This window comes from Onychomys torridus, chromosome 4 (assembly GCF_903995425.1).
Source record: "Onychomys torridus chromosome 4, mOncTor1.1, whole genome shotgun sequence".
Lineage (NCBI taxonomy): Eukaryota > Metazoa > Chordata > Mammalia > Rodentia > Cricetidae > Onychomys > Onychomys torridus.
Window position 1 is genome coordinate 88,672,374 of NC_050446.1, and position 27,379 is coordinate 88,699,752.

A 27,379-nucleotide genomic window follows, 5' to 3' on the forward strand; every position below is an offset into this window, starting at 1 on the left:
ACTGTCTGGCCTCTTTGTTTAATTTAGTGGCTTGTTATGTTCTTTGATCTTCAGGTAAATTTTATTAGGATACACAATATATCACCACATATAGATGTTCTCTATTTTTGTACAAGGTTATATAGTGACAAATATTTTACCTACTTGGTAATATTGATCCAAAATATATTTTATTCTTTTGAATGTTATCGAAAACAAAAGTTTTCTATTACTTTTCATTTTATATTATACATTGTTAATGTACATTGTATTATGCTATATTATACACTGGAAATATAAGAATAGATTCTTGTGTTGATTTTATATTCTGCAACTTTGCTGAATTAGTCTTACAATGTGTGTGTGTATGTATGTATGTATGTACGTATGTATATATGTATGTATGTATGTATGTGGGTATGAACATACAAGTATGTGCACGTGGATGGAATGAGTCAATCTTAGGTATCATTCTTTGGTACTTTTTCACCTTCTTTTTGAAACAGTATCCTGGAGCATGTCAAACAGGCTAGGCTAGATGGCAATATGAGCATAAGGGAACTACCTATCATGATTCTCCAGGGCTGGGATTACAAGTGTGTGACATCACACCTGGTCTTTTGATGTGGGTCCTGGGGACTGAACTCATGTTTATCAGGTGGGCATTTTACTTACAGAGGACTTTCCACAGCCACTGAGTATTTTATTTTTCTTAGTTTTGCAGTTCACTGATTCCCTCTGGCTTTTTCTACAGGCTCTTGGTAACACTCTAATCCTGTCTCTACCCCACTTCTTGTACTAAAAGATCCAAATTACAACCTGCCAACATGACTAGAAAGACTGACATTATTTTTCTCACTTTGGTTTAAAACTAGTACCATAACCAGCTTAGTATTTGAGGATCACATTCACTTCCTCAAATGATCACCATGTGTTTGGGCACTAAGGCAAATTCTCCAACATCATATCTATCTCAAATATTTGATTTATTTGCCTGGTTTACTTCACAGGATATAAGGTCTCTGAAGGTAATAATATTTGGCTGTTTAATTTACTATTGTAATTCCAGTGCTTAAATAGTGGCAGAGATGGTCCAGGAAAATGTGTGTGTGTGTGTGTGTGTGTGTGTGTGTGTTTGTGTATTCAAGGCCAGCCTGGTCTACAAAGCAAGTTCCAGAACAGCCAGGGTTACACAGAGAAACCCTGTCACAAATACCCAAGAACAACTAACGAAACATAAAACATCATGAATTTTTAAAATAACAACAAAACATGTAATAGCATAATCAGAGTAAAAGGGGGTGGGGAGAAAGCAGAGAAGGAAAACAACTTTTATATTTTTGCTATTTCCTTTCCCTAGTTGATAAGCCTTCCATATATCCAAGGCTCAAAAACTTTTATCAATTGTCTAGACTTCCTAACTCTGGTGTTTTATGGTTACTGACTAGGAACACACATGAGGGAAGCCACTCTAAGCCCAGGTGATTTCAATGTCTGAGTGATCTACTTCACAAGTAAGTTGGTTCACTTAGTTTTACAGGTTTGTGTTTTAAGGACTCTAATTACCATGCTCAATGGATACCTTGCTATTTAGCTTGGAAGAAAGTGGGATGGAGTAAGGAAGTGGTGCTAAGCCAGAAGCTGGTGAAGGCATCTTTACCTTGTCTGTAAGTAGATATACTCAAGTGGTCATGGACAACTGTGACTGTGTCCCTATGTGAAAGGGATCGTTTCCCAAATCTTTACCCTTTTCCAAAAATCTTCATCATCTTTTATATGTAACAGTTTCTCCCCATAGGTGTCTCCTCAGACTTTATTTCAAAGTCAATGAAATTTCAGGCTCCAGTGAGAACTGTTTTCACTTGAGGTCTAGTTAAAGTTGAAAGGGACTCTACTGTGTCTTTTTTGACTGAGACAAAACAAATTTACAGAATAGTATGAAATATATATTAAGAAGTAGAATACATTGTACTGCTTCACTTCCAAGTAACTTTATTTTTAAATTAAAAATAAGCCTTTATAATAAGAAAAAATTATGGAAATTTGGTGAACTAATCTGCTTCCATCTTCCTAAACAATACAGTGTAAATCTAGGGCTGAGATACTTGTGGTATTATCTTCATTCATACATACACCTATAACTCTTTATCTCCATTCCTAATCAAGAAAAACAGGTCTAGAACTTCAACATTACTCTTCACTTTGAAACAACAGTATACCATGGCCATGTTAAGTTCAGACTGGCTAACCTAGTAGTGACTGCCACTGTAAAAAGCAATGTGTGTAATGATTACGGACAGTAACTGCACCACAATATTGAATTAGAATTATTTTGCAATTTGACTATATTTTATAGTGATTGTCATATAGCCAGAATAATTTGGCAAAGCAAAGTACTGATAGAGGTACGATAAAGAGAAAAATTAACATAGATGGTTTAGTGTTACAATGCTTTGGGGATATTTGATGATATAGTTGAAATAATACCAAACATTAATATGAAAAAAGCAAAGCCAGACTGGGAAGAATAATGTCTTGAAAAGCTACAAGATGTTGGAATAGGAGCTCTTATAATTACATAAAACACAATTTGTTCCCATGAGTTCTTTTCAGAAAAAAACAGTAAGCATTAAATAACAACATATACATTAGTACTAAAAGGCTATTTTTACAGGAAGCAAAAAAAAAGGGGGGGAGTGAACTGGTCTTGGGAGAAAGTAATGAAATTGAGACTAAATTTCTGTGACCATTTAAAATTCTTTTACACTTAATTTTAAGTGTATGTATGTTTTCCCTGCATTCATGTCTGTGTATGAGGTATGTGCATTATACCACTGGAGGCCAAAAGAGGGTATTGGATCTCCTGGAACTGAAGGTCAGAGGGTTGTGAGCTGCCATGTGAGTGCTGGTAATTGAACCCAGGTCTTCTAGAAGTGGAGTGCTCTTCACTGCTCAGCCACATCTTTTTGTTTAAAGTATGCTCTTTTTTTTCCCCCCAAAAATCAATTTGAATACTGTTTCTCACAGAGCTAATGGTCTTGAGACCATTATGTGAGATGGTTGTCTGAACAGTTACAAGTAAAAAGCCTTGACTCTGTTAAGTTGTAGGCATTTTGATGTAATCTTTTAGTTGGTTTATGTAAAGCTTCGTATATTTCATTTACTAAACCTTGCCATTGTGTGATGTATGGTACATTTTAGCATCAAAGTTGCCATAAACAATAAAGCCAGGGACCCAAATAAACTTTAATGATTTACTAATTTTTAGCCCAGGTCTTTCCATTATTAAGTTTTGTTGTTTGGGATCTCATGCTAATTGGTCTCATTTTAATATTTAAATCAATAACTTATGATACAACAACATATAATTTAAGTAAGTAAATTGTCATTTTATATTATAAGGTGTCTAAATATCACCTTTAAAATGTTCACTACCAATCTCTATATTTTGTATTTTGCACTACAGCTTTCTTAGACATTTCTATCTAATAATAACAAAGGAAAGTGATAAACTTGTATATGATATGAAATGGAAAGATCTATAAAACTCTTAATGAAGAAAAAAATGAGGTTTGAAAATGACAGTTCATTTTAAAAGTTATTTTTTAAGTTCTATCTGGTACTTTCAGATTTAATAGCTGATTCAGATGACGAGGATGAAAAAAAAAAGCCCAGTCCACAAGAAATTTGTAAAATAGTAGAAATGATAAATGGTTAAAACAGCTGAATAAAGTTGCCACAGCAAAAGAAAAAAAAAACATTGGAGCAATTTAACTTGTGTGGTTAAATGTAAGTATTTGAATTCAACATTGCTCGTGGGTAGAATGGAAACAGTTTAGAAAAAAGAATGCAAAGTGTTAGGATTCTGCCACGCTCCAGGTGCACGACTGCACATGCGCAGTTCAGGAGCTAGACAACGGGTCTTGCATCTTATGTCATCAGTGTGCACTGGGGATTACATATAGGTGGCGTGGTCACACAATCTGTGCACATGTGCATAACGTGTAAACACTGGCGCCTTATGACGCAGACCCCACCCTCCCTCTCTGTTTGGTTCCCTCTTCTCCCCACCATCTCTCTCTCTGCACAAGCTCCTTCCCCAGGCCTGGTTCTCTTCCTCCTACTAAAGCTCTGATACTGATACTGGGTTCTGTCATGACCGTGACCTTTCCACATGGTAGCCAGTGCTGGTAACTAGCATCGCTTATCATTCTTACATAAAGTGTTTAAGGCAGATAAAGAAAGGTCAAGGAAGGTTATGGCAAAACAAGGGAGTATCAAATGGTTCTGTCTGACTAAGCAAGGATGCTCACAGGGAGCCCTGGGACCAAGACTGATGAAAGACCTTACAACATTATGACACATGGCTTCCAGTTCATAGATGATGATCTCCCTAATGTAGAAAACAAGTACAACTGTGAGAAGCAACCAGCACAAAGTAGTGGTTTTCAACCTGTAGGTTGTGACTCATTTGGGGTTGAAGGACCCTTTCAGAGGGGTCACCTAAGACCTTCGAAAAACACAGATATTTATGTTACGATTCATAATAGTAGCAAAATTAGTTATGAAGTAGCAATAAAAATAACTTTATGGTGTGTGTGTGGGGGGTCACCACAACATGAGAAACTGTATTAAAGGGTCACAGCGTTAAGGATGTTGGAGAACCACTGCTATAGGGAAAGCAACATGGCAGCGAAATTCATACAAAGAGTCAAGGAGCAAGGGGCAACTCAAAAGAAGCTGCGGAAGACAGCAGGAAAAGGGAGATGGACAGGAGTATGGAATGATCTAAGAGATATACGGAAGTGCAATATAAAGGAGCTTTTTGCTCTTTACTGCAGATGTATGGGACTAGCTGCCAGAGTTCCAGATTATATGCCCTGGAATTGTAAACCAAATAATCCTTCCCCAGTACGTTGCTTTTGTCAGAATATTTACAATAGCAATGGAAATAAACTTAGAACATTCACGATCAAGTCATTATGCTTTTTGATAGTTTTACAAATGAACTGAATACTTGCATTTACACAAAACTTGTACATGAATGTTCACAGCAGCTTTATTTATAGTCACCAAAAAGTACAAACAACCCCAACAAGACATGAGGGAATCCAAATACATACTAAATATAAGTGAAGGGTTGCTACTACATGTTATCTGGAAAATGTGAAACTAGAGAGCATAAAGATCAGTAGTTGTCAGGATCTAAATCAGATCAAGTATGAACAGGTGGAGCATACAGGATTTTTACAACAGCAACACTATTGTGTTATAGGACCATAATTATAGAAATACAACATTGAACATTTGTTAAATCCCATGAAAAAATATATAATTGTGAGCCTTTATATCAACTATGATATTTTTCTTTGTTTTTAAGACAAGGTAACCCAGGCCTCACACTTACACCATTCCTCCTGCCTCAACCTCTCAAGTTCTGGAATTACAAGAGGGAGCCACTTCTCCTGGTTAACTATGGACCTTTGATGATAAGGATCTATCAAAGTAGTTTATCAGTTACAACAAAAATACCTAGGGATGTTGATATGAGGCAGGCTGTGTTCCTATGGGACAGAAAATATACATGGGTACTCTGCTTTTCCATTCAGTTTTGCAGTGAATATAAAATTATTCTAGAAAAATAGTCTGCTTTTAAAAAAATGCATAAGGTATATAAAAGTTATATATATATATATATATATATATATATATATATATATATATATATATTTTAAAGAATCAGTCATAACTTGCTCTGTAGGCTAGCCTGTCTTCAGACTCAGAGATCTTCCTGCCTCTGCCTTTTGAGTACTGGGATTAAAGGTAGTACCACTACACTGGGATCTAAGCTTTTCTTTTATTCCTTTTCACAAGTTGGAAACTTAACTAGGTGGGATCTTGCCTTGAGGTCTCCACTCTCTTTATTCTCTTTCTTAATCTGTTCATCTCCTTGAACACAGGACTTAGGTGGTGTTCATTTTCTCCCCAAATATTTCTTCTTGCTCAGCTTGCACCTTTTCATTAGAGTTAACACTAGTAACCACACAGCAGAGTCTATTCTAGGCTGTTTTGAGATTTCCTCTGCCAAGGGAATTAATTCAAAACTCTTCACTTTAGCCTTAGGCAAACCTTTCAGACAAGGGCAAAAAACAGCCACATTTTCACCAAAATATCACAAAAGTGATTGCTATGCCACATTAATATTCTTCTCTGAAACTTCTTGATCCAGGCACCCACAGTTCATCAAATCACATTCAGCACCACACACAAAAAAAATCAATAATAAATAAAATAACCAGCCATTTATGATATTCTTTCTCATTATCCATTAATGTTGAAAGTTTGAATAATGATTATATTAAAAATTAAAAAATATAAGTCACGTGGTGACACTTGATTATAGTAAGCTTGATTGTCTAGATAGAGTCTTCTTTTCTGATGCCTCTTTTCCATGAGATGGGGTATGAATAAAAGGGAGGAAACAACTGTAAAAAGATATGTCAAAACGAGAGAGCTGGGTGATACAGACGGGTAACAAAGAGGCATGCCACAAAAAGGTCATGAGACTTGTTACCAAAAAAGAAAGCCAAGAAGAGGCAGAAAGATTGTAAGAGCCAGAGGGTCAGGGAGTTTGCTTTTGCCAGAATCTCAGAAGCTGCACCCATGACGTTTTACTAACATGGCTGCCTAAACATGAGCTCAACAATGAGGACACCAACAGACATGCTGAAGTGAACAGGAGAGCTCGCAGGCCTCAACCATGCACAAAGCACTCCAGGCAACCAAGGAATATGGAGAGCAGAAGGAACTGTCTTCCCCAGGGAAAAGAACACCAATTGGTATCCAACACCAAATGGCCAGTCCTGAAAACATACATACAGGCAACGTTATACAGATTGAGCAGGTTGTATTTATATATTGAGGAAAGTGTTTGGTGTGTATGTGTGTGTGTGTGTGTGTGTGTGTGTGTGTGTGTGTGGGGGGGATGTGTTTGTGTGTAGAATGAGAGAGAGAGAGAGAGAGAGAGAGAGAGAGAGAGAGAGAGAGAGAGAGGGGCAAGGACAGAAAGAAACAGAGAGACATAGAAAGAGTGAGGTATGTAAAAATAGTAATAAAAAAAAGGCCATAAATTTCAAAGTGAGCAAGGAGGGATATAGTGTAGGGCTTAGAGGAAGATGGGGAGATGATGTAATTATATTGTAACCTCAAAAAACAAAAGAAAAAAATTTTTAAAGGAAAGAAAGTTGAGAAAATTGGCAATATTAGAGAAGAGTTCACCGAAATTCTTCCAGTTAATCAATGGTCCCATTATATTTTTTGAAGAAGTACAAAAACTTAATGAGGAAAGTTAGTCATAATTTTTAAAATGCAGCATAAATTTCAAGACTTGTATATATAATTAATTGTTTCATCATTTCCAGGTACTGAAGACACCTACAAGGAAACAAGAGAAGGAAAATGTGACATATGTATTAATATCAGTAGTATCATATCTCAAAGAAGCAATGGTTATCTGCAGTGGGCTAATGGCCTGTGAAGACAATGAAACACCAGGAGAACCCTAGGGAGCTACCCAGTGAAGCTAAGCTGAGAAGAGATGAATGCTCAAGGAGAAGTCCAGTGCTTTGGATTCTTAGCTGTGCTCAGGGCAGCAAAAGTAGAAGAGGCTATAAAGTAGGGGGCTCTTTTGTTGCATCTGGAAGGTGTTTGGACAGAAAAATTGAAGGGTTTCAACTTTCCTGCTTTTACAACGGGATTTAAGTTTCCATTCTCTGAGGGGGCAAAACAGGTTTCTCCACCAACAAAGGGCCATTAATCAACAACACTCTTACATTCAGGGATGAGGGAGAGAGCACAAGGCTGAGTCAGCCCTACAATGTCTCAAGAACAAATCTTGAAAATCCCTACCTCCTTCTGAGTCATTTCTGGACTTGCCCACATTTGCTCAAGTATGTGCAAAAATGGTAAAACTGAACCTCAGCCAATTAAAACACAAAAAAAATTATTGTATCTGCTACTTGCTTGACCAATTATGTTTGAGATGACATGTACACCCCTCTCAGGGTTGTGGCCATTTTGTACCAGTGTTTGACCCTGCATGCTGGTAAAAACAAAAACAAAAACAAACAAAATAAAACCTGCTCTAGTCTGGGGTCTTCCTTCACCATTTTCTCAGACCCTTACCTAATGTCACCCTTTGATGTTACCGATTTTTGATAAAAGGTCACCAATGTTTACTTTTAGCTCAGTCCAATGATCTATAGATATCCAATCTTGTTCATCATCAATTCTTTTGGGAAACTAACATACAAAATTATTATGTGTTTGTGTGTGTGTGTGTGTGTGTGTGTGTGTGTGTGTGTGTGTGAGTGAGAGAGTGAGTGTGAGAGAGAGAGAGAGAGAGAGAGAGAGAGAGAGAGAGAGAGAGAGAGAGAGAATGAGGCTTTCATGGTAAATCTTTCACTTTCAATTGCTGAGTCATCTTGCTGGCCCTAGTAAGTACTCTTTTTTCTTACTGACTCATCCTGAGATATGGGGATCACTGTTTTCATTCTACTTTTAGAGATGCTGCCCTAATCAGAAAACATCACTATGATTCCCTGTCACACACAGACAGCTATGAGTGTGCCTCAGGAAGTGGGCAAGAAGATAAGACACAAGACCTTTTCTTATTATTTGTATTTTCTATCTTGACTCTCTTTTTCTATACATAACTTCATTGAAAACAGAGGGTAACCAACCTCTCTAGGTCTTTCATATAAACATCTAATATAGATCTTCACTTACCCCCAAAGACAGACTGAGCAGGCATCTGCTCCATCCTGATCACCAATGTACTTAAAATAAAACTCTTTGCTTGATTGTATTGCATTTTGTTTAATTTTCCATCTTTTTGCCATTTCTTTCATTTATAGCTTCCAGAAATCTTTTCTTCCCTTTTATCCCCCTTGCAAACGCCTGTGTATTGAAAATCCAACTAACCATCAAGTCTTTCCCCAAATGCTTATGCACTACAACCAGATTATCATGCTAGGTAGGCACTCTCCTTGTCTTCTTAGTATCTATCATTCTTTTTTCAATTAACCTCAATCTCTCCAGGATATAAAGCCTTTTGTGCTACACAACATACTCAAAACTATAAGGTATTTGTAAAATATTAATTGTTGACTGAATAAACCTATTTTTCTGCTCCATTGCCTACTGTTAGAGGATCATACAACAGAACTTATACCTCTGACAGTTACTTACCTTTTCTTCCAGGTGTAACTCTGAAAGTCGCAGATAAGCCACAGGTGCAAATGCATCAGCAGAGTGTATGACTACTTCTGAAGAGTCCCTGTAACACAGATAATTTAGTGTACTTACCAAGTCCATACCTTGTGGCTAATTACCCCTTCTGCTGAGAAAAGAGACCTGAAATCCTCCCAACTAAGAGACATTGACACTTTTCCTATGTAAAGGGACCCACAGCTCACACTCCAAGTTTCTGCAAATCCCTGAATGATTTGGAGACCTTAGCTGTTCAACCGTACTTCACAAATGCACTTGGCATGAGCTAAACATTAAACGTCATCGCTTGGTCTTCAGTGCGCCTTTACTTTTAAGACTCAGTGCTTCCTACACAGTCTAAGTAATCCCTTACAAAAGCAAACTGGTGTGGTGGGAGGTTCTGGCTGAATTCTTCATACTGTAGGATCACTACTATCAACACTGGTTGTTTGACAGGGTAATCGCCACATGCAGGTAACATGGTATGAACTACTTGCTGCCACTATATGGGTAACATGTAAATTTACTCAAGTTTTAATAAATATACCCTATAAAGAACTTATAAATAACCAAGATCATCTGTGATATATAACTACTAGTGATTTTTTGTTTATTAAGACATCAACAATGCTTTGCATTTCAACTAAAAATGTAAAAATGAAATTCCTCATATCCCTTTTAATTTCTCATGAATTACCTTCATTGGGTATATTAATATTAGTACCTGGCCACTGCAAGATTGGAAAGCTCATCTTTAACTTTTTTTAAAAGATTCATTAATTTTCATTTTGTGTGTACAAATGTTTAGTCCATATATACATATATATACACACCATGTGCATGCCTGGTACACATAGAGCCTACAAAAAGGCATTGGATCCCCTATAATCAGAGTCAAAGATGGTTCTGAGTTACCATGTAGGTTTTAGAAATCAAACCTGGGTTCTCTGCTCTTAAATGCTGAACCATCTCTCTAGCTCAGTTATTTTGACTCTAATTTTTTTAAATTCAAATTATTTTTGTGCTTTTACTTGATTTTAAAATTTGTGTATCTTTTGCATGTGATTGCAATGCCTGTGGAGGTTTGGAGTTACAGGCAGCTGTAAGCTGCCAGATGTTAGTAGTGGGGACTGAACTTGGGTCCTCTGTAAGAGCAGTACATGCTCTTAACAGCTGAACTGAGTCATCTCTACAGACTCTTGAACTTTTTGCAACTAGCTTAAAACATATTTGAATAAGGTTTTTCTAATTAGAAAGTTATGTAGTGTCAATAGAAAGAACAACAAAATACTTGAGTCCAGAATACTAAATTTTCACAAAAATGTTTGTTTTACTTGCAAGATGTAAAAAATATTAAAACTGTATATATGATGATTAAAAACTCAATATATATTCATGAATCTTTACTATCAAATATGAATCTTGCATATTTGCATAAAATAACATTAAAACGACAATATTGGAAGACAAGCCATTTATACAAATTGACCCTTTTAAGAATCAGATTTTTATGAAAAGACATAACTAGCTTTCATAGATTCCATCAACCCAAAGGTGCCTCCAGATAAAATGGGACAGAGAGACAGCAGAGAAGGACAAAGTACACAGGAAGAAGGGTTATTCTCACATCTCTACACATGCTATGATGCTTGTCTACCCTCTCTACATCTCTCTCTCACGGATACATATACAGACACAGAGAGAGAGGGGGGGGAGGGAGGGAGCGAGGGAGGGAGGGAGGGAGAGAGAGAGAGAGAGAGAGATGAAGAAGGAGGAGGAGGAGGAGGGAGGGAGGGAGGGAGGGAGAGAACACAAGTGAGTGGGTGAGAGAGAGTGCACAAGTGAGTGTGAGAGAGAGACAGACACACGGACACGGAGGCATACACACAGACAGACAGAAATAGACACACAGACAGACACAGACAGACAGACAGACAGAGACAGACACACAGATACAGACGGACAGATATAGACACACAGACAGACAGATACAGACAGAGACAAACAGACAGAGACACTGAGAAACAGGAGAGGAACTTCTCAGGAAGAAGGGTCCCATTAACAGACCTTTTCTGACACCTTTCCTCAATGGCAGCACTAACATCCTTTGTGTAGTCATCTGCATCAGGCTTGAGTTTCTAGAGCTACAAAATGAAGCTGTTGAACGGTTTCACTGTCGAAGCACCAGGATGCTGAGATCCTTTCATGACAAACAGAAAAGCAGTACTTCCTACAGTGAGGTTTTCTGAAGACCTCTGGGTGCTCAGAGTCATCCATCTGTCGGATGGGCAGGTGGCGTATCATTACTTTGCATTTTTTGCTTTTTGTTCTTCCTTCTTGTGGTTAATCTTGTGTTAATCAGTAAATATATCCCTAGTTTTTCAATTACACTCTAAGTTGACTCAAATATGTATTTTTTCTTTAATAATAAACAGCACTGTTTCATGGAAGTACATTTCCTGTATATAAAATTCTTTTGTGATCAGCATGGCCATAAAAAAAATTTCTCCCATCTACAAACTTCTAGGAAATAACTTTGCTATCTTCTATCATAGTTAATGCACAGATATGCTTTCACTTCAAGCTTATAAAGGTAGAAGCAACAGGCATTAATAGTGACCAGCAGAATTTGATGGAAAGAATAGGAACTCAATAAATTAGTGACATGTTAATTATTAATATGAAAGAATTTAAGAGAATATGAAAGCAAGAGCAACAAATACGGAATTTGGGGATGAAACAGTTTTAGTTTTAAAGTCCCAGATAATTCCCTTACTCATTATTAATTGTTCAAAGAATTCAAGTCTTTTTTTGTTTGTTTGTTTTTCAGAAATAGGGTTTCTCTGTGTAGTCCTGGCTGTCCTGGAACTCACTCTGTAGTCCAGTCTGGCCTCAAACTCCTAGAGATCTGCCTGCCTCTGCCTCCTGAGTGCTGGGATTAAAAGGCGTGTGCCACTTCAGCCCAGCTTAATGTTGAAAAGAATCAAAGCTGTTCGTTCAATTAAGCATCATTTTGACAATCTTTTTCAAGAAGCATGAGCTTAGGAGAAACAAAGCAAAAGAAAACAAAAACAAAAACAAAACAACAGAAGAAATGTTCTTCCAGGAGACAGGAAGTGTGACATAATGCAGAAGACAGCTAATAAAGTTGATGAACTAGACGAAGTTCCCATTTTTGCATTATACTAATTTTTACCATTTATGGCAGAAGTACCACACTACTCACCATAAACTGAATCTGCTTCAAAACAAAGTTTATATGTAAAAATACACCCCCACCCCCAATAACTGAAGAGAAATGTCTAGTCTCATCATTCTAACTTGTTAAAGCCAAGAAAGGAAAAAGAGGATGGAGTTAATGGAACCCACAGGCTACTGATGTGGCAGTTTATCAAATGTAGCTATAATGAAAGATAAATAATACAGGCAATTCACACTTCAGGAAAGGATAAAAGTGTCAGTGTGTAGGCACCAGTTTTACTGCAGGCCGTAATCAGCAAGTAAACGAAAGTGCAATGTCTAAAAAGTTTACAGCCTTCTATGAAGGTCTCGTCTTGTCAGGTATTGATTTAAGTATTCACACAACTTCCTTGGGATTAAACAAATTGAGTGTTTGTGAACTTAAGGGACATGTTCTATTTCTTTTAACCAAAGCTGCCTCAAGCTAAATGCTGAGTTGCTTCTATTACTTAAATTTAAGAAAAAGAAAGACACTGAAATGGTATCTTACACAATGATTTTCTTCTTAAATAGAGGGCAATCCAAAGTGAATGTTTCATATTCACCACCTTCCCCACATATATGGACACCATACTTCTTTGAAAGCTGAGAATCATGAAAAACCAAGAAAAAGAAACATTAAAATGGTACCTTCAAAATACTCATTTAGCAGGCTATCCTCTCCTGAAAACTGATGCAGGATACTGATTCTAAAATATATTGTAGGCTACACAAAATTACCTTTGCCTAAGACATGTGTCTAAAGAGGTCATTTGAAAATATTTCCATGAAGCACCACAATAATCTCAAACTCTTGTAAAAAGTTACAGGGAACCAGAATTTTTATTTAAAATGAATAAAACTTAAAGACAAGATAAATTTTAGCATTGATGCTTGTTTTAGATTCAAAGGCAGCTAAGTTACAATGAGAACAGACAAGGCCTAACCATACACCTCCTACCCTTTGACTTGGAAGGGGCAAAAATGTTATTAGATAATTTATCCGACAAAGGAACTTAAAGGCATTTCTTAGGCCTATAAACAAAAAGAAACCACATACATTATGCTAGTGGCTGTTATTTTAAGGAATATTATAGGGTACTAAAAACCAGTTAACTTCCAAAGTTGTAGAAAGTCTTTAAAAGGTTCTAAGTCTTAAGAAGGTTCAGTTTACAAAGTTATCTAATAAAATATGAAATTAAAAAAAGCAAACAACTGAAAACAAACAACAAAAAACTTCAAGACAATAAACAAACAAGACTCTCTGTATTATTTGTTTTAACTATAAGCAATTGTGTGATGATTTCGGTACTGAGAGTGAAAACTCTTTGGCGGATTACACAATGGGCATCAGTGTTGACGTCACTTCACAAGCTGTCATTGATACAGATCTTTAGATTCTCTGTCTAAGTTTTATCATCACAAGGTTATGGCTCCATGGTTCAGAAAGCAATAGCTTTTCACACTCATAGGTGCCACAAGTCCAAATCTTTTCAGCTCAGAGGAGGGATTCCTTTTTCTTACTGCCAATGACGTGGCTGCTTCCTAAGGCTTCAGCTTTCCTTGGTAGTTACAAGCTTATTTGAGAATTTTGTAGTTGTGCTACTATTCGGACTATGTGGCTTCAGTGTGGACCTATGAGCATTCTACTCCTTACACTGAGAGCCATAAGTGATGTGAATGACACTGTGTGGTTGGTAATTTGAATATAACTGGCCTCCATAATCTCATAGGGAGTGGCACTATTTGGAGGTGTGGCATTGTTGGAGGAAATATGTCACTGTGGGTGGGCTTTGAGGTTTCCTATGCTCAGGATACTGCCTAGTGTCTCAGTTGATTCCTGTTGCCTGCAAGATGCAGGAATCTCAGCACCATGTCTGCCTGCCCTTTGCCATGCTCCCTGTCATGATGGTAATGGACGGACCCTCTGAAACTGTAAGTGATCCACCCTGTTGTTGGTTGTTTTTTCTCTTTTGGGGGAACCACGCAGTACCTAAGTAAGTCACAGTCAGAAATTTATTCTTAATTATGAATGCCAGCCCTTATCTTGGCTTAGATTATTGTCAGCTTTTCTTAAATTATCCCCTCTACCTTCTGCCTCTGGGCTTTTCCCATTCTCTTAGTTCTATAAATCTTACTCCTACTCCATGGCTTGCTGTGTAGTTGGGTGGCTGGTCCCTGGAGTCCTGCTCCTTCAAAGGCTGCTTGCTCCTCCCAGATTTCTCCCTCTATATATTCTGTCTGCCTGGCATCCCCGCCTATCCTTGCTCCTGTCTTGCTATTGGCCACTTCTTTATTAGACCATCAGGTGTTTTACATAGGTACAGTAACACACCTTCACAGAGTTAAACAAATACAACATAAACAAAAGTAACACAACATAAAATATTCTACTACACCACCCAAATAAATGTTTCCTTTATAAGAGTTGCCATGGTCATGGTGTCTCTTTACAGCAATAAAAACCCTAAGTAAGACAGACTGTAAAGACAAATAGCAGGAAGAGTGTGGGAAGGAGAACTAGGTAGTGTTTTCTATAAGGGGTCCATGGGGCAAGGTAGATAAACTTTTGCCTGGGTTATAAAGCAGAGGCTCTGCAAGGCCAAATTATGACAGGTGGTCCCTATGGGACCAAATAATAGGACACGACTGCTTTGCCATATTAAACTGAATTAAATTAATATCTTTTCTACAATAAACACCACACAGCAATAATAATGAGATATGGATTTCAGGGTATTTATTTCTTCTGCACTTGATGTTCTACTGACTTTCGAACAACTTCTCACCATGGACCTTCTACTTTCATCTTTGTGACTCATGGCCAGTCTATGTGGAGAGTATATACCATCAATACTTAGCTTTTCTTTACTGGTAAATCTCTCGTTGAAGCTCTCTATTGTTTTGTAATACAAAGAATAACTGGAGTGTTAAAGTCTGTGTGGCTGTTACACCCTATGGAAGTGGTTCTGTTAGTTCCTGTAAAGTAATATAAGCTGCTATGTTAATTCCACATTGCTTTTAAGAGGTACACAAGGGCATCTGAACATGCCCTGAAATAGCCTTAGCTTGCACAAAATATTCTTAATATTCATTTATCATATCAATCATCTCTTCAACAAGTATTTATTGAGCAGCCTTGAGAGATGAAAAAGATAAAAAACAAGACAATGTCTTCAGTTCTTGAAATTCTCCAAATATAATGCATTCATGTTGTAGTACCACAAAATAATGATATAACAGTAATGTTGCATATATTAAACAACATTTAGAACTTCCTTTCCTCCTCTATTATTAATTTACTGGTATGGAAATATAGGTTCCCAGTTAAGAAATTTGGATAAAAGTCCCAATGGTCTCTAAGACTGACAAGTGAATAAGGATTCTTACTGAATCTTGGTATTTCTGTTGCTTTTCCTTTTTTTCATTATTATTATTATTATTATTATTATTATTATTATTATATTTGTGTTATAATTTTACACATCAGCCATGGGTTCCCCTGTCCTCCCCCCTCCTGCCCCCACCCTCACCATCCCCCCCTCCCCTCCCCTCCATTCCCATCTCCTCCAGGGCCAAGACTCCCCTGGGGATTCATTTAAACCTGGTGGATTCAGTACAGGCAGGTCCAGTCCCCTCCTTCCAGGCTGAGCAAAGTGTCCCTGTGTAAGCCCAAGGTTCCAAACAGCCAGCTCATGCGACAGGTCCCAGTCCCACAGCCTGGGTGCCTCCCAAACAGTTCAAGCTATTCAATGGTCTCACTTATCCAGAGGGCCTGATCCAGCTGGGGGCTCCACAGCCTTTGGTTCATAATTCATGTGCTTCCATTCGTTTGGCTATTTGTCCCTGTGCTTTTTGCAATCTTGGATTCAACAATTCACACTCTTACAGTCCCTCCTCTTTCTTGACAGTTGGACACCTGAAGCTCCACCTGGGGCCTGGCCGAGGATCTCTTCATCCACTTCCATCAGTTATTGGATGAGAGTTCCAGCTCGACTGTTAGGGTGTTAGGCCATCTGATCACCTGACTAGGTCAGATCAGGCTTTCTCTCGACCATTGCCAGCAGTCTACAGAGGATGTATCACTGTGGATTTCAGGGGACCTCTCCAGCACTCTGCCTATTCCTGTTCTCAGGTGGTCTTCATTTATCATGGTCTGTTATTCCTTGTTCTCCCTTTCTGTTCTTGATCCAGCTGGGTTCTTCTGTTCCCCTAAGCTTTCTTTCCCTCAAATCTTGCCCTTCATTACTCCCACTGTCATCCAGGTTGTTCATGTAGAACTCATCCATTTCTCTGTCATTGGGTGATCCCTGTGTCTTTCCTAGGGTCCCATTTTCTAGGTAGCCTCCTTGGAGTTGTGTAGCAGTCTATTCATCTTTGTTTTGTATCTAGTGCTGGTAGTGGTGGCGCATGCTGGTAGGATTTGCTGAAGGAGGCGGAAGCAGAAGGATCACGAGTTCTGTTGCTTTTCTAAGCTAATGCTATAACATAAGTGAGTTAAAAACATCAGCTGTAAGGTTTTTGATAACATGGTAGTATCTTCTTCAGAGGTGAAAGCTAATCATATCTACTTTGTTCAGTTAATTTGCATGCTACTAAAACAAAAGCCTCTTGTAGTATAAATCAAGAAATATGCATGGTATAGAAAATGTCGCTTTCCATAAGTTTTCATAAGTTTAGGATCCAAAAGTACACATTCCAGAGAAATATTCATGCAGCATATCTTTTAATTTATTTTTCTAAGACCTGTAAATCATGTTCACACTGTTCACAGTAAGCAGCAACAGTCCTCATACATTCTAGTTCTGGATCTGGCTGTATCTTAAAACTGGGATCATCATATGCTCTACTTAATTAGTCCTTAATAAGGTTCTGTTAGCTTATTGTAAGAAAAACAACAAATGAATTTTTTCTTTAGTTTAGCTTCATGCTGAAAGTTTGTTATTCTTTCCTGCTGTGGGATGGTCTTTCTGTATGCTGTGAATATGTGTTACTATGACTGCTTAATAAAGAAGCTGCTCTGGCCTATGATGAGTCATGTTATAGCCAGGAGGGAAATCAAAGAGAGAAAGGAAGAAGAAAGGCAGAGGTGGAGGAGACACCATCACGCTATTCACATAACAGCATGTAATGGCACACAGGTAAGTAAAGCCATGGAACATGTAACAACATACAGATTAATAGAAATGGGCTGAGTTTAGTTATATGAGCTAGTTAGCAAGAAGCTTGAGCCATAGCCCATTTGCATACAGTTTGTAATTAATATAAGCCTCTATGTGATTACTTTATAAGTGGCTATGCCACCGCAGGTGGGAGATTCATCCAGACTGCAGGGCCGGGCATGAATGGAGAAATTTCTGACTATACTTTCCCATCTCATTTTAAGATTTACCTTTTCCTTTCCTTTCCTTTCTTTCAAATTCAATATGAATAAAACAACGTTCTTAACTCCCTGCACCCCAATTCTCTAAATATGACAATGCAAAAGAGGCTTGAAATACTAGTGTAGAGCTTAACTCTGTGCTTTTGTTCTACATGCAGGTTAATTTTCTAAGTTCTTTAACTCATTTATGAACAGTCATTTCCTCAGAACGTAGTTGCAGATTTTATTATGTACACTAAAAAGTACAGCTGTGAAGAAGGCAGAGAATGTACCACATCTTCCATTTGAAGGCTCTGATGACAACTTTGCACTTCAACTCTAAAAACTAGCTCCACTCTTGCTTTCTATATTCACCTTCCCAATTTCTCCACCATGTTATAACCTTACTAACTTTCCTTAATACTGCATGTACAGCATTCTTCTGCTCAAAATCTTGGGTGGCCAATCACTGCCTACTCAGTAAAACTGAACTATTTAAGTCATAACCAAAAGCTTCCAGTATTCTTCCTGTCCTACACACGAATGTAGGCATTAGAGTGATTAGCAGATATGCAAAGACGGTGATTGACTTGAGAAAATTAAAAGGGTAATTTTATATAATAAAATTTGAAGTGATGAACATAAGCCCCAATGAGTTTCCTTTTCTGCTGTGGGATCATTTGTATGTTAAATGTGTTGCTCTGATTGGTTAATAAATAAAACACTGATTGGCCAGTAGCCAGGCAGGAAGTATAGGAAGACAAGGAGAGAGAATTCTGGGAAGTGGAAGGCTGAGGCAGAGAGATGCTACCAGCCTCCACCATGAAAAGATGTTAAGATACTGGTAAGCCATGAGCCATGTGGCAACTTATAGATTAATAGGAATGGGTTAATTTAAGATATAAGACTAGATAGCAAGAAGCCTGCCATGGCCATACAGTTTGTAAGTAATATAAGTCTCTGTGTTTACATGGTTGGGTCTGAGCCGCTGTGGGACTGGCAGGTGAGAGAGATTTGTCCTGACTGTGGACCAGGCAGGACTGGAGAAAACTTCATCTACATTTCTCCTCAACATAGACAGTCAGTCTTAATAGGCTGTGGTACCTTATTCTGCTCTGAGACTTGTTTCTGTATTTCAATACTATGTTACCTCTGGAATGTAGAAATTTTTCACGCATGGCTTTTTATGCCACCAGACTCTATGTTTTTACATTTTCTGGACACTTGCACATGCCCTCTGAGCATTATCTCACACATAGTACTCAACAATCAACTGCCCTCCTGCTATGGTTCAGATGTGAGCATGCCCCCATAAGAAAAACCTGACTGGCATGTGCTGACAAGTTCAATTTGAGCCAGAAACAAATGGCCCCTGTCTATCAAGGATAAGAAGTCACTGATGTCTTTTATTCTAACCTTGGGTACAGGATACAAATTTTCCAGTTTTGGAGATCTAATACAGAGAACAATTGATGTTTTCCTTACTAGTCACTGAATAGGTGATGTCACTATTTTCCTTCTTCCTCACATTTAATCATTTGTGGAATTAAGTTTAACACACAAAATTATGGAGATCTGATGGCCAGGGGGTAAGATGACTTGCTATTTGTCTGTATTTACTTAGTGAAGAAATAAGTTGCTAGTTTTCTAAACAGACTGTATTTAATAAGGCAAGAAGATAACTTTTGCATACATACTAATATAATTTTCACTATATAAAAGCATGCTTAATGCTTCATAGATATCTAAATCATATTCTCTTTTAGATAAGATTTTTTGGAGGAGAATATTGGTTTGCCATCTAATTATTAGAGTAAGCTTTTTAAAAAAAACTGAGCAGATGTGGCTGACTTGGGCCATTTAATGGTTTCTAGAAAAATGCTCGAAGCTCAGCATTTTAAAACTGAATTCCCAGCATATGAAAAGGAAATGACTTATATGAATTTGTTTTGGGGGCATGTCTACTTACATATGCACATTTACAATAATGTTATTTGTAGATGAGTAATTACAGAACTAATGTTAAGGGGTTTATAATCTCCAGATTTAAATGTTTATCCCCTTAACAGATAGTATTAACATTGACTGTAAAACTTTCTTATTAAATCATGATGTTTTGTTTTTAAAACAAATATAATTTATCTGTTATTCATTTTAAATCCAAAGATGGGAGGAACCAAATCAAATGGACTTCTTCTCATACACTCTCACCTAAAGAAGATCACAGGGTTTATACAAAGCACCACAATTTCATTTCATAAGTGGTGCTTTGAACATATCATTTCAGGCTGCATAAAAAGATTCAGAGGATTTACTTATTTATTGGGTATCTACTACCATTGGTTTAGTTTAGAGGTGTGCAGTGTGAGCAGACAGACAGATCCTATAAAACCAGCATTCTGACTGTCTATTCAGGTTTTCTCCTGTGCTTCTATGTGATGTTCTCTTCCTCCAGATAGAGAGATGGCACATCCACAATGAAAGTCTCATGCTTACTTTAGAGGAAGGTCAAAGCATTCCATAATTGCCTGCTCTAGGGACAACAGCGAAGAAGGTCAGAGTGACCTTCTTCCTTTGGCACTGCTCAAATGTCAAGGTGCCTTGTTTTGAGACATCAATTTTGAATGCCATCAGCATGAATGATTAATGGCATGTATTACTGAGTAAGGAAAATTTCCACCTTTCTACATTAGGAAACTCAGCGGATAGTAGTCTACTTACTGCTAGCAATTTGTTGCCAGAACACAATTACTCTATAGCTTTCCAGTTTATGAGCCTGTAACATTATTCACTTCTCATGTCTTTCCAATAGCCTTCCATGGGCTTCCGTATTATTGTACTTTTGAAGATACTCTTTTCTCATTCTTTTTCCTACTGCTGTTCCTAAGTTACAGACACCCCTTGATGGATCTATTTGGAGTATGCTCTTTTATCAGTTATTCCCTCTTACATGAATGAATCTCCTGGCTTTTGCCATGGCTGATGCCATTCTTCTGTTGCTAATATTACTGTTCACACTACTTGTTCTATATCTAAGGCAAGGCTATTCTTATTTTAGTTATACCTCAGAATAACTTAGGAGTAGAATACAGTGCATGCTCTGAAATCAGCTATATTTAGACATGAATTTTATTTCTGATATTCCCTAGTCATGCGAGTTTGGAAAAGTCCTCCTCAGAAATGATGCTTCAACTGAAAATGCTACACTAATACTAGCATCCTCATAAGTTTGTTAGATAATTAACTAGTCATGCATGAAGACCACTTAGCACACGGTATGCCTAGTGTCCTATCCTATAGCTCAGTTCCTTGTGTCTCTGGGTGTTGTCAGGGAGAGCACTATGGCATGAGCTGCAGCTCTCCACAATAACATATGGGTTTCATACTGTCCTTTGGTACACACACACACACACACATACGTGTGTGTGTGTGTGTGTGTGTGTGTGTGTGTGTGTGTGTGTAGTAAAAGTCCCTAATATTAATTCCTTCTTTGAGTAAACAAAACTAAACACTTGTTATATGACAAACACATAGTAAAGATTAAAAGAAAAATGGAATGAGTATACACTTATAACATATTATGTTTGGTATCTAGAGAAATTGGTGTCATTTGAGTTTTTATTTGGTTGCTTTCTGTGTTCACATAAGCATTTTGCAACCATTTGTTTGATGGCCATGGTTCTGTTTGTAGTCATATCTACTCACTTCCCCAGATTGAAATTATCTCTCTCCCAAAGCAATATTGATATATAATGAAGTCAAGTTTTAGAAAGTGAAAGGAAGGAAGTGAGAGACTGTGGCCTTGATAAAAGAATATTTTTTCAAGCCCTCTCTAGATTTTAACATTATGAGTTGAAGGACTCTGTAGAAAAACCAATAAAGTAGGGTGGCTATAGGTACTAGTAATGTACTGTGTATTTCATAAACCTGGAATGAAGGAATCTGGATGCTTTACATAAAAATATAAATAATTGAGAAGATAGGTATGTTTATACTAGTTAAATATTATATGATATATATGTATTTTGAAGTATTATATGACACCCCATTAGTATGTCCAATTGCATGCTTCTTTTTTAAAATGTATTTTTAATTACGTAAGAAAAATAAAATGCACATAACATTTTAGGAAGTGTCAAGATATTGGTTATGGGTAAACCTGATTATTGCCATATAATATTCAAATACAAAAATGACCTATAAGCCATGTGTATTTATGATACATATATGTATATGAAACTCAAATTTATGTTTAATATTGGGGCTTAAACCAGAATATTTCATTATGTATATACAAAGATTGCAAAAACTGAAAATAAAATCTAAAAATTCAAACACTTATGGTCTCTAAAATTTTAGATATTCCAACACATAAGGCAGAAGAAACAGGTTTTCAGCCATTAGTCTCCTTTCTTTGGAGTATATCTTAAACAAAGCTTTTCTGGGAAATTAAAACTACATATTGAAATGTTTAGAATACTGAAGTAAGTGAGGATTAATTATCTAAACATTCAGGAGTAAATGGAAACTTTCAAGAAAGGGAGAACAATTATCATAAGTAGATGGACCAGTGACACTTGTTTGTTGAGTAAATGAAGACTTCCCAGGAAGGGAGAACAATTGTTATAGGGAGTTTGACCAGAAGTACCTGGTTGTTGTATTTAAAGAGAAGCATAAAAGTCCTGTTAGTTCCCAGCAGTCCCAATTTGTGGCCCTCACATTTTTCTGAATATAAATTGAAAATGAGCTCTTGGTATCTACTGTTATGTGATAATTGTAGAACTGAATAGAGTATTTTCGGAATCAACCCATGTTACCTGTTCTGTGCAAACTGCTGAAATGGGAAGAAAACAAATTGAACACTTTGTGTTTTTCATGGAATGTGTACTGTAGCAAGTAAGGGAATAAAAACCCTAATAGCCTGCATCAGACAAAGCAACCTGGTTCCTAATGTAAGGACAGGCAGGAGTTGCTAGATAGAATAGGGCCACAGTTCGATTCCATTGGTCCACATGTTGGTTTTTATGCCAGTACCAAGCTGTTTTTATTACAGTAGCTCTATAGTAGAGCCTGAGGTCGGGGATTGTGATGCCTCCAGAGGTTGTTTTATTGTACAGGATTCTTTTGGCTATGCTGGGTTTTTTGTTTTTCCATATGAAGTTGAGTATTATTCTTTCCAGATCTGTGAAGAATTGTGTTGGTAATTTGATGGGAATTGCGTTGAATCTGTAGATTGCTTTTGGTAAGATCGCCATTTTTACTATGTTAATCCTGCCTATCCATGAGCATGGGAGACCTTTCCATTTTCTGACATCTTCTTCAATTTCTTTTTTCATGGACTTAAAGTTCTTGTCGTATAGGTCCTTCACATGCTTAGTTAGTGTAACCCCTAGGTATTTTATAGCATTTGTGGCTATTGTAAAGGGTGATGTAGCTCTGATTTCCTTCTCAGCCTGTTTGTCTACTGTATATAGGAGGGCTACTGATTTTTTTGAGTTGATCTTGTATCCTGCAATGTTGCTGAAGGTTTTTATTAGCTGTATCAGTTCCTTGGTTGAATTTTTGGGGTCACTCATGTATACTAACACGTCATCTGCAAATAGGGAGAATTGAAGACCCTGACATTAACCTGCACACCTATGAACATATAATTTTTGACAAAGAAGCCAAAAATGTACAATGGAAAAAAGAAAGCATTTTCAACAAATGGTGCTGGCATAACTGGATGTCAATGTGTAGAAGGCTGCAAATAGATCCATATCTGTCATTGTGCACAAAACTTAAATCCAAGTGGATCAAAGACCTCAACATAAATCCAGCTACTCTGAACCTGATAGTAGAGAAAGTAGGAAGTACTCTTGAATGCATTGGCACCGGAGATCACTTTCTAAATATAACACCAGTAGCACAGACACTGAGAGAAACAATCAATCAATGGGACCTGTTGAAACTGAGAAGCTTTTGTGGAGCAAAGGACATGGTCAACAAGACAAAGCAACAGCCTACAGAATGGGAAAAGGTCTTCACCAACCCCACATCTGACAGAGGGCTGATATCCAGAATATATAAAGAACTCAAGAAATTAGACATCAAAATGCCCAACAGTCCAATTAAGAAATGGGCTATAGAACTAAACAGAGAATTCTCCACAGAGGAAGTTCAAGTGGCTGAAAGACATTTAAGGAATTGCTCAACATCCCTAATTATCCAGGAAATGCAAATCAAAACGACTCTGAGATACCACCTTACACCTGTCAGAATGGCTAAGATCAAAAGCACAGAAGACAGCTTATGCTGGAGAGGATGTGGAGCAAGGGAAACTCTCCTTCACTGCTGGTGGGAATGCAAGCTTGTACAGCCACTTTGGAAATCAATATGGAGCTTCCTTAGAAAATTGGGAATCCATCTCCCCCAAGACCCAGCTATAGCACTCTTGGGCATATACCCAAGGAATGCTCAATCATGTCACAAGGGCATTTGCTCAGTTATGTTCATATCAGCTTTGTTTGTAATAGCCAGAACCTGGAAACAACCTAGATGCCCTTCAACTGAAGAATGGATAAAGAAAATATGGTACATATACACAATGGAGTACTACTCAGCGGAGAAAAACAATGACATCATGAGGTTTTCAGGCAAATGGATGGATTTAGAAAAAATCATCCTGAGTGAGGTAACCCAGACTCAGAAGGACAAACATGGTATGTACTCACTCATAGGAGGATACTAGATGTAAAACAAAGATGACTAGGCTGCTACACAACTCCAGGGATGCTACCTAGAAAACGGGACTCTAGGAAAGACCCAAGGATCACCCAATGACAGAGAAATGGATGAGATCTACATGAACAACCTGGACGACAGTGGGAGTAATGAAGGGCAAGATTTGAGGGAAAGAAAGCTTAGGGGAGCAGGAGATCCCAGCTGGATCAAGAACAGAAAGGGAAAATGAGGAATTACAGACCATGATAAATGAAGACCACATGAGAACAGGAATAGGCAGAGTGCTCGAGAGGTCCCCAGAAATCCACTATGATATATCCTCTGTGGACTGCTGGCAATGGTCGAGAGAAAGCCTGATCTGACCTAGTCAGGTGATCAGATGGCCTAACACCCTAACAGTCGAGCTGGAACTCTCATCCAATAACTGATGGAAGTGGATGAATAGATCCTCAGCCAGGTCCCAGGTGGAGCTCCAGGTGTCCAACTGTCAAGAAAGAGGAGGGTCTGTGAGAGCGTGAATTGTTGAATCCAAGATTGCAAAAAGCACAGGGACAAATAGCCAAACGAATGGGAGCACATGAATTATGAACCAAAGGCTGTGGAGCCCCCAGCTGGATCAGGCCCTCTGGATAAGTGAAACAATTGAATAGCTTGATCTGCTTGGGAGGCACACAGTCTGTGGGACCAGGATCTGTCCTTAGTGCATGAGCTGGCTGTTTGAAACCTTGGTCTTTCACAGGGACACTTTGCTCAGTCTGGAAGGAGGTGACAGGACCTGCCTGTACAGAATCCACCAGGTTTAAATGAATCTCCAGGGGTGCCTTGATCCTGGAGGACATGGGAATGGAAGGGAGGGGCTGGGGGGAAGGTGGGGGTGGTGGTGGGAGGGGGGAGGACAGGGGAACCCATGGCTGCTGTATAAAATTTAAAACACATAATAATAAAGAACTGCTCCCCCCCCCAAAAAAAAAAGAATAGGGCCACAGGTCTTGGTGTAGCTAGCTGATCAAAGATCTTAAACAGATTTGAATGATGGGTGAAATTTACCTGGGCAGTGGCCACAAAGTAAATCGATATGAATGAAGACTCATTAGCAGGAAGACACACAAAGACAAGAGGAAACTTGATCTAAATGAAATTAAACTGGTGTTGATAGATTGGTAAGGAAAAGGTAAGGTGGAAACATAGGGCAGTTGAAGGGCCTTCAGGGATGGGCCAATTTAGGATAAGAAATAATAAGATTCAGAGGACTCTTCAACAGTGATTCATGTTATTAAAAAAAGGTGAGGAAATATAGTCTAGCGGCAGTATTCATTGATTAGGAGAGGAAAAATTGGAACTAAAGTCCATGAAACTGTTATAGGAAACAGATGTGGTAGCACTATATGGAAATATTGTGATAGTAAGATGAAAAGACATTGGCATCAACATTTCCACAAGCTGGAAAATGAAGAATCAACAATTATTCACACACAATGAAGGAAATCAGAAGCACTTATTATTACAAAAGGCAGCAGGGTTTAACAAAAATACCAAGACAAGCTTGATGTTAAACAGACTAGCTTTTATGTTATAACATATAACCCGAAGACAAATGTTTTTAACCAATGAGACTTAAGTGCAATGGAGGTGATCAGGCAGAGGGCTAAAGTTTGTTATTTGTCAGTGTGCTGCAGAAAGTCAATGACTAAATCCTTGCATGCTTCCACTCTCTGTATGAAGAAGTTGTGGCATGCTGATTTCACTCAGCCCACTACATGAGCTTTATTGTCTCCGATAGCTGAGCTTGAGGTAACTCAATGCTCTTCCATAGAAACATTCATTGTCTATCTCTATCTAGATTGTAGGTTAATAATCTTCTCACAATCTAACAATCACACTGCTTCAGTGAATGAACCAGTGCTATATCAAACCCACCATTTGCCCTCAATCTCAAATACAAATCAATAGAATTAAGAGAAAGGAATAATGAAAATCAATATTATTTTAGTATGTAGAACACACTTTGGACTTGATGATGTAAAGATGAAGGAGGTTATTTGAAAGGTTGGGATAATTCCTTTGCTTCTTGGAATGTTCATTCATCTTTGTAAAGAGGACCAGATTCAGTAAGTTCCAAAAGTTCCCACTCCCGTGCCTGACACTGAGTCTGAGTCAGAGAGAAACACTGCAGAGGTGTCAGTAATACAACAATCAATATTCATGCAGCACATCCTGTCCATTTTAACAAAAGCACATGTCGTCACAAATTTTCCTTTGAGTTTACTTATTCTTGCAATTACAGACTCATTCCAGTTTGGAATGAGTTCCACAAACTGGCCATCATTTTATATAATTTTAAACACACTTCTACATACATATACTATGAAGTTTAACTCCTTCACAAATAATAAAATGAATGCATCTAAATTTTTCTGAAATAAAATCATTGTTATAGTCATTATGCTATGGTATTATTTTCCTTTTTCAGATATTGATATTTTGAAGATGAACATAAATTCTTACCTCAAAAAGATAAGGCTCCATTTCATCCAGGGTTTTCCCAAGATGCTTATCAGGATCTAAGCCTGTCAGAAAAGGGTAAATTTTGCTAGGTAAGTGTCAGATTAGAACTGTAAAGGGACATTTCCTTTCCCTTGACCCCTCCTCATTGAGGAAAGCAATGTATATGTATCTTAAAGTGTTTTGATTTTCAAGTTAAATGTATTTTGCCAGCATTTACTTTCCTATTCCACTGAGATAACTTGATTTCTTACTCTTAAAAAATAATTTTTAGTTTATTTTAGTTGCATCAATAGGCAGATGCTTCCTTCAATTTGACTTTCT

General features: G+C 37.7%; 1 protein-coding gene across 1 annotated transcript in view; it reads right to left on the reverse strand.

Annotated features, from left to right (window-relative positions):
• Positions 1 to 7,049: 7,049 nt before the first annotated feature.
• The window catches only part of Dph6 (diphthamine biosynthesis 6), a 122,098-nt gene continuing 101,768 nt past the window's right edge, over positions 7,050 to 27,379 (reverse strand). Inside the window, exons 6-9 of the mRNA XM_036183196.1 lie at positions 27,059 to 27,120; positions 12,980 to 13,074; positions 9,229 to 9,316; positions 7,050 to 7,413 (exon numbers count right to left, since the gene is read on the reverse strand). Coding sequence (XP_036039089.1) covers positions 7,360 to 7,413; positions 9,229 to 9,316; positions 12,980 to 13,074; positions 27,059 to 27,120 — 299 coding nt within the window. The 3' untranslated portion in view covers positions 7,050 to 7,359. The remainder of the gene's footprint in view (positions 7,414 to 9,228; positions 9,317 to 12,979; positions 13,075 to 27,058; positions 27,121 to 27,379) is intronic.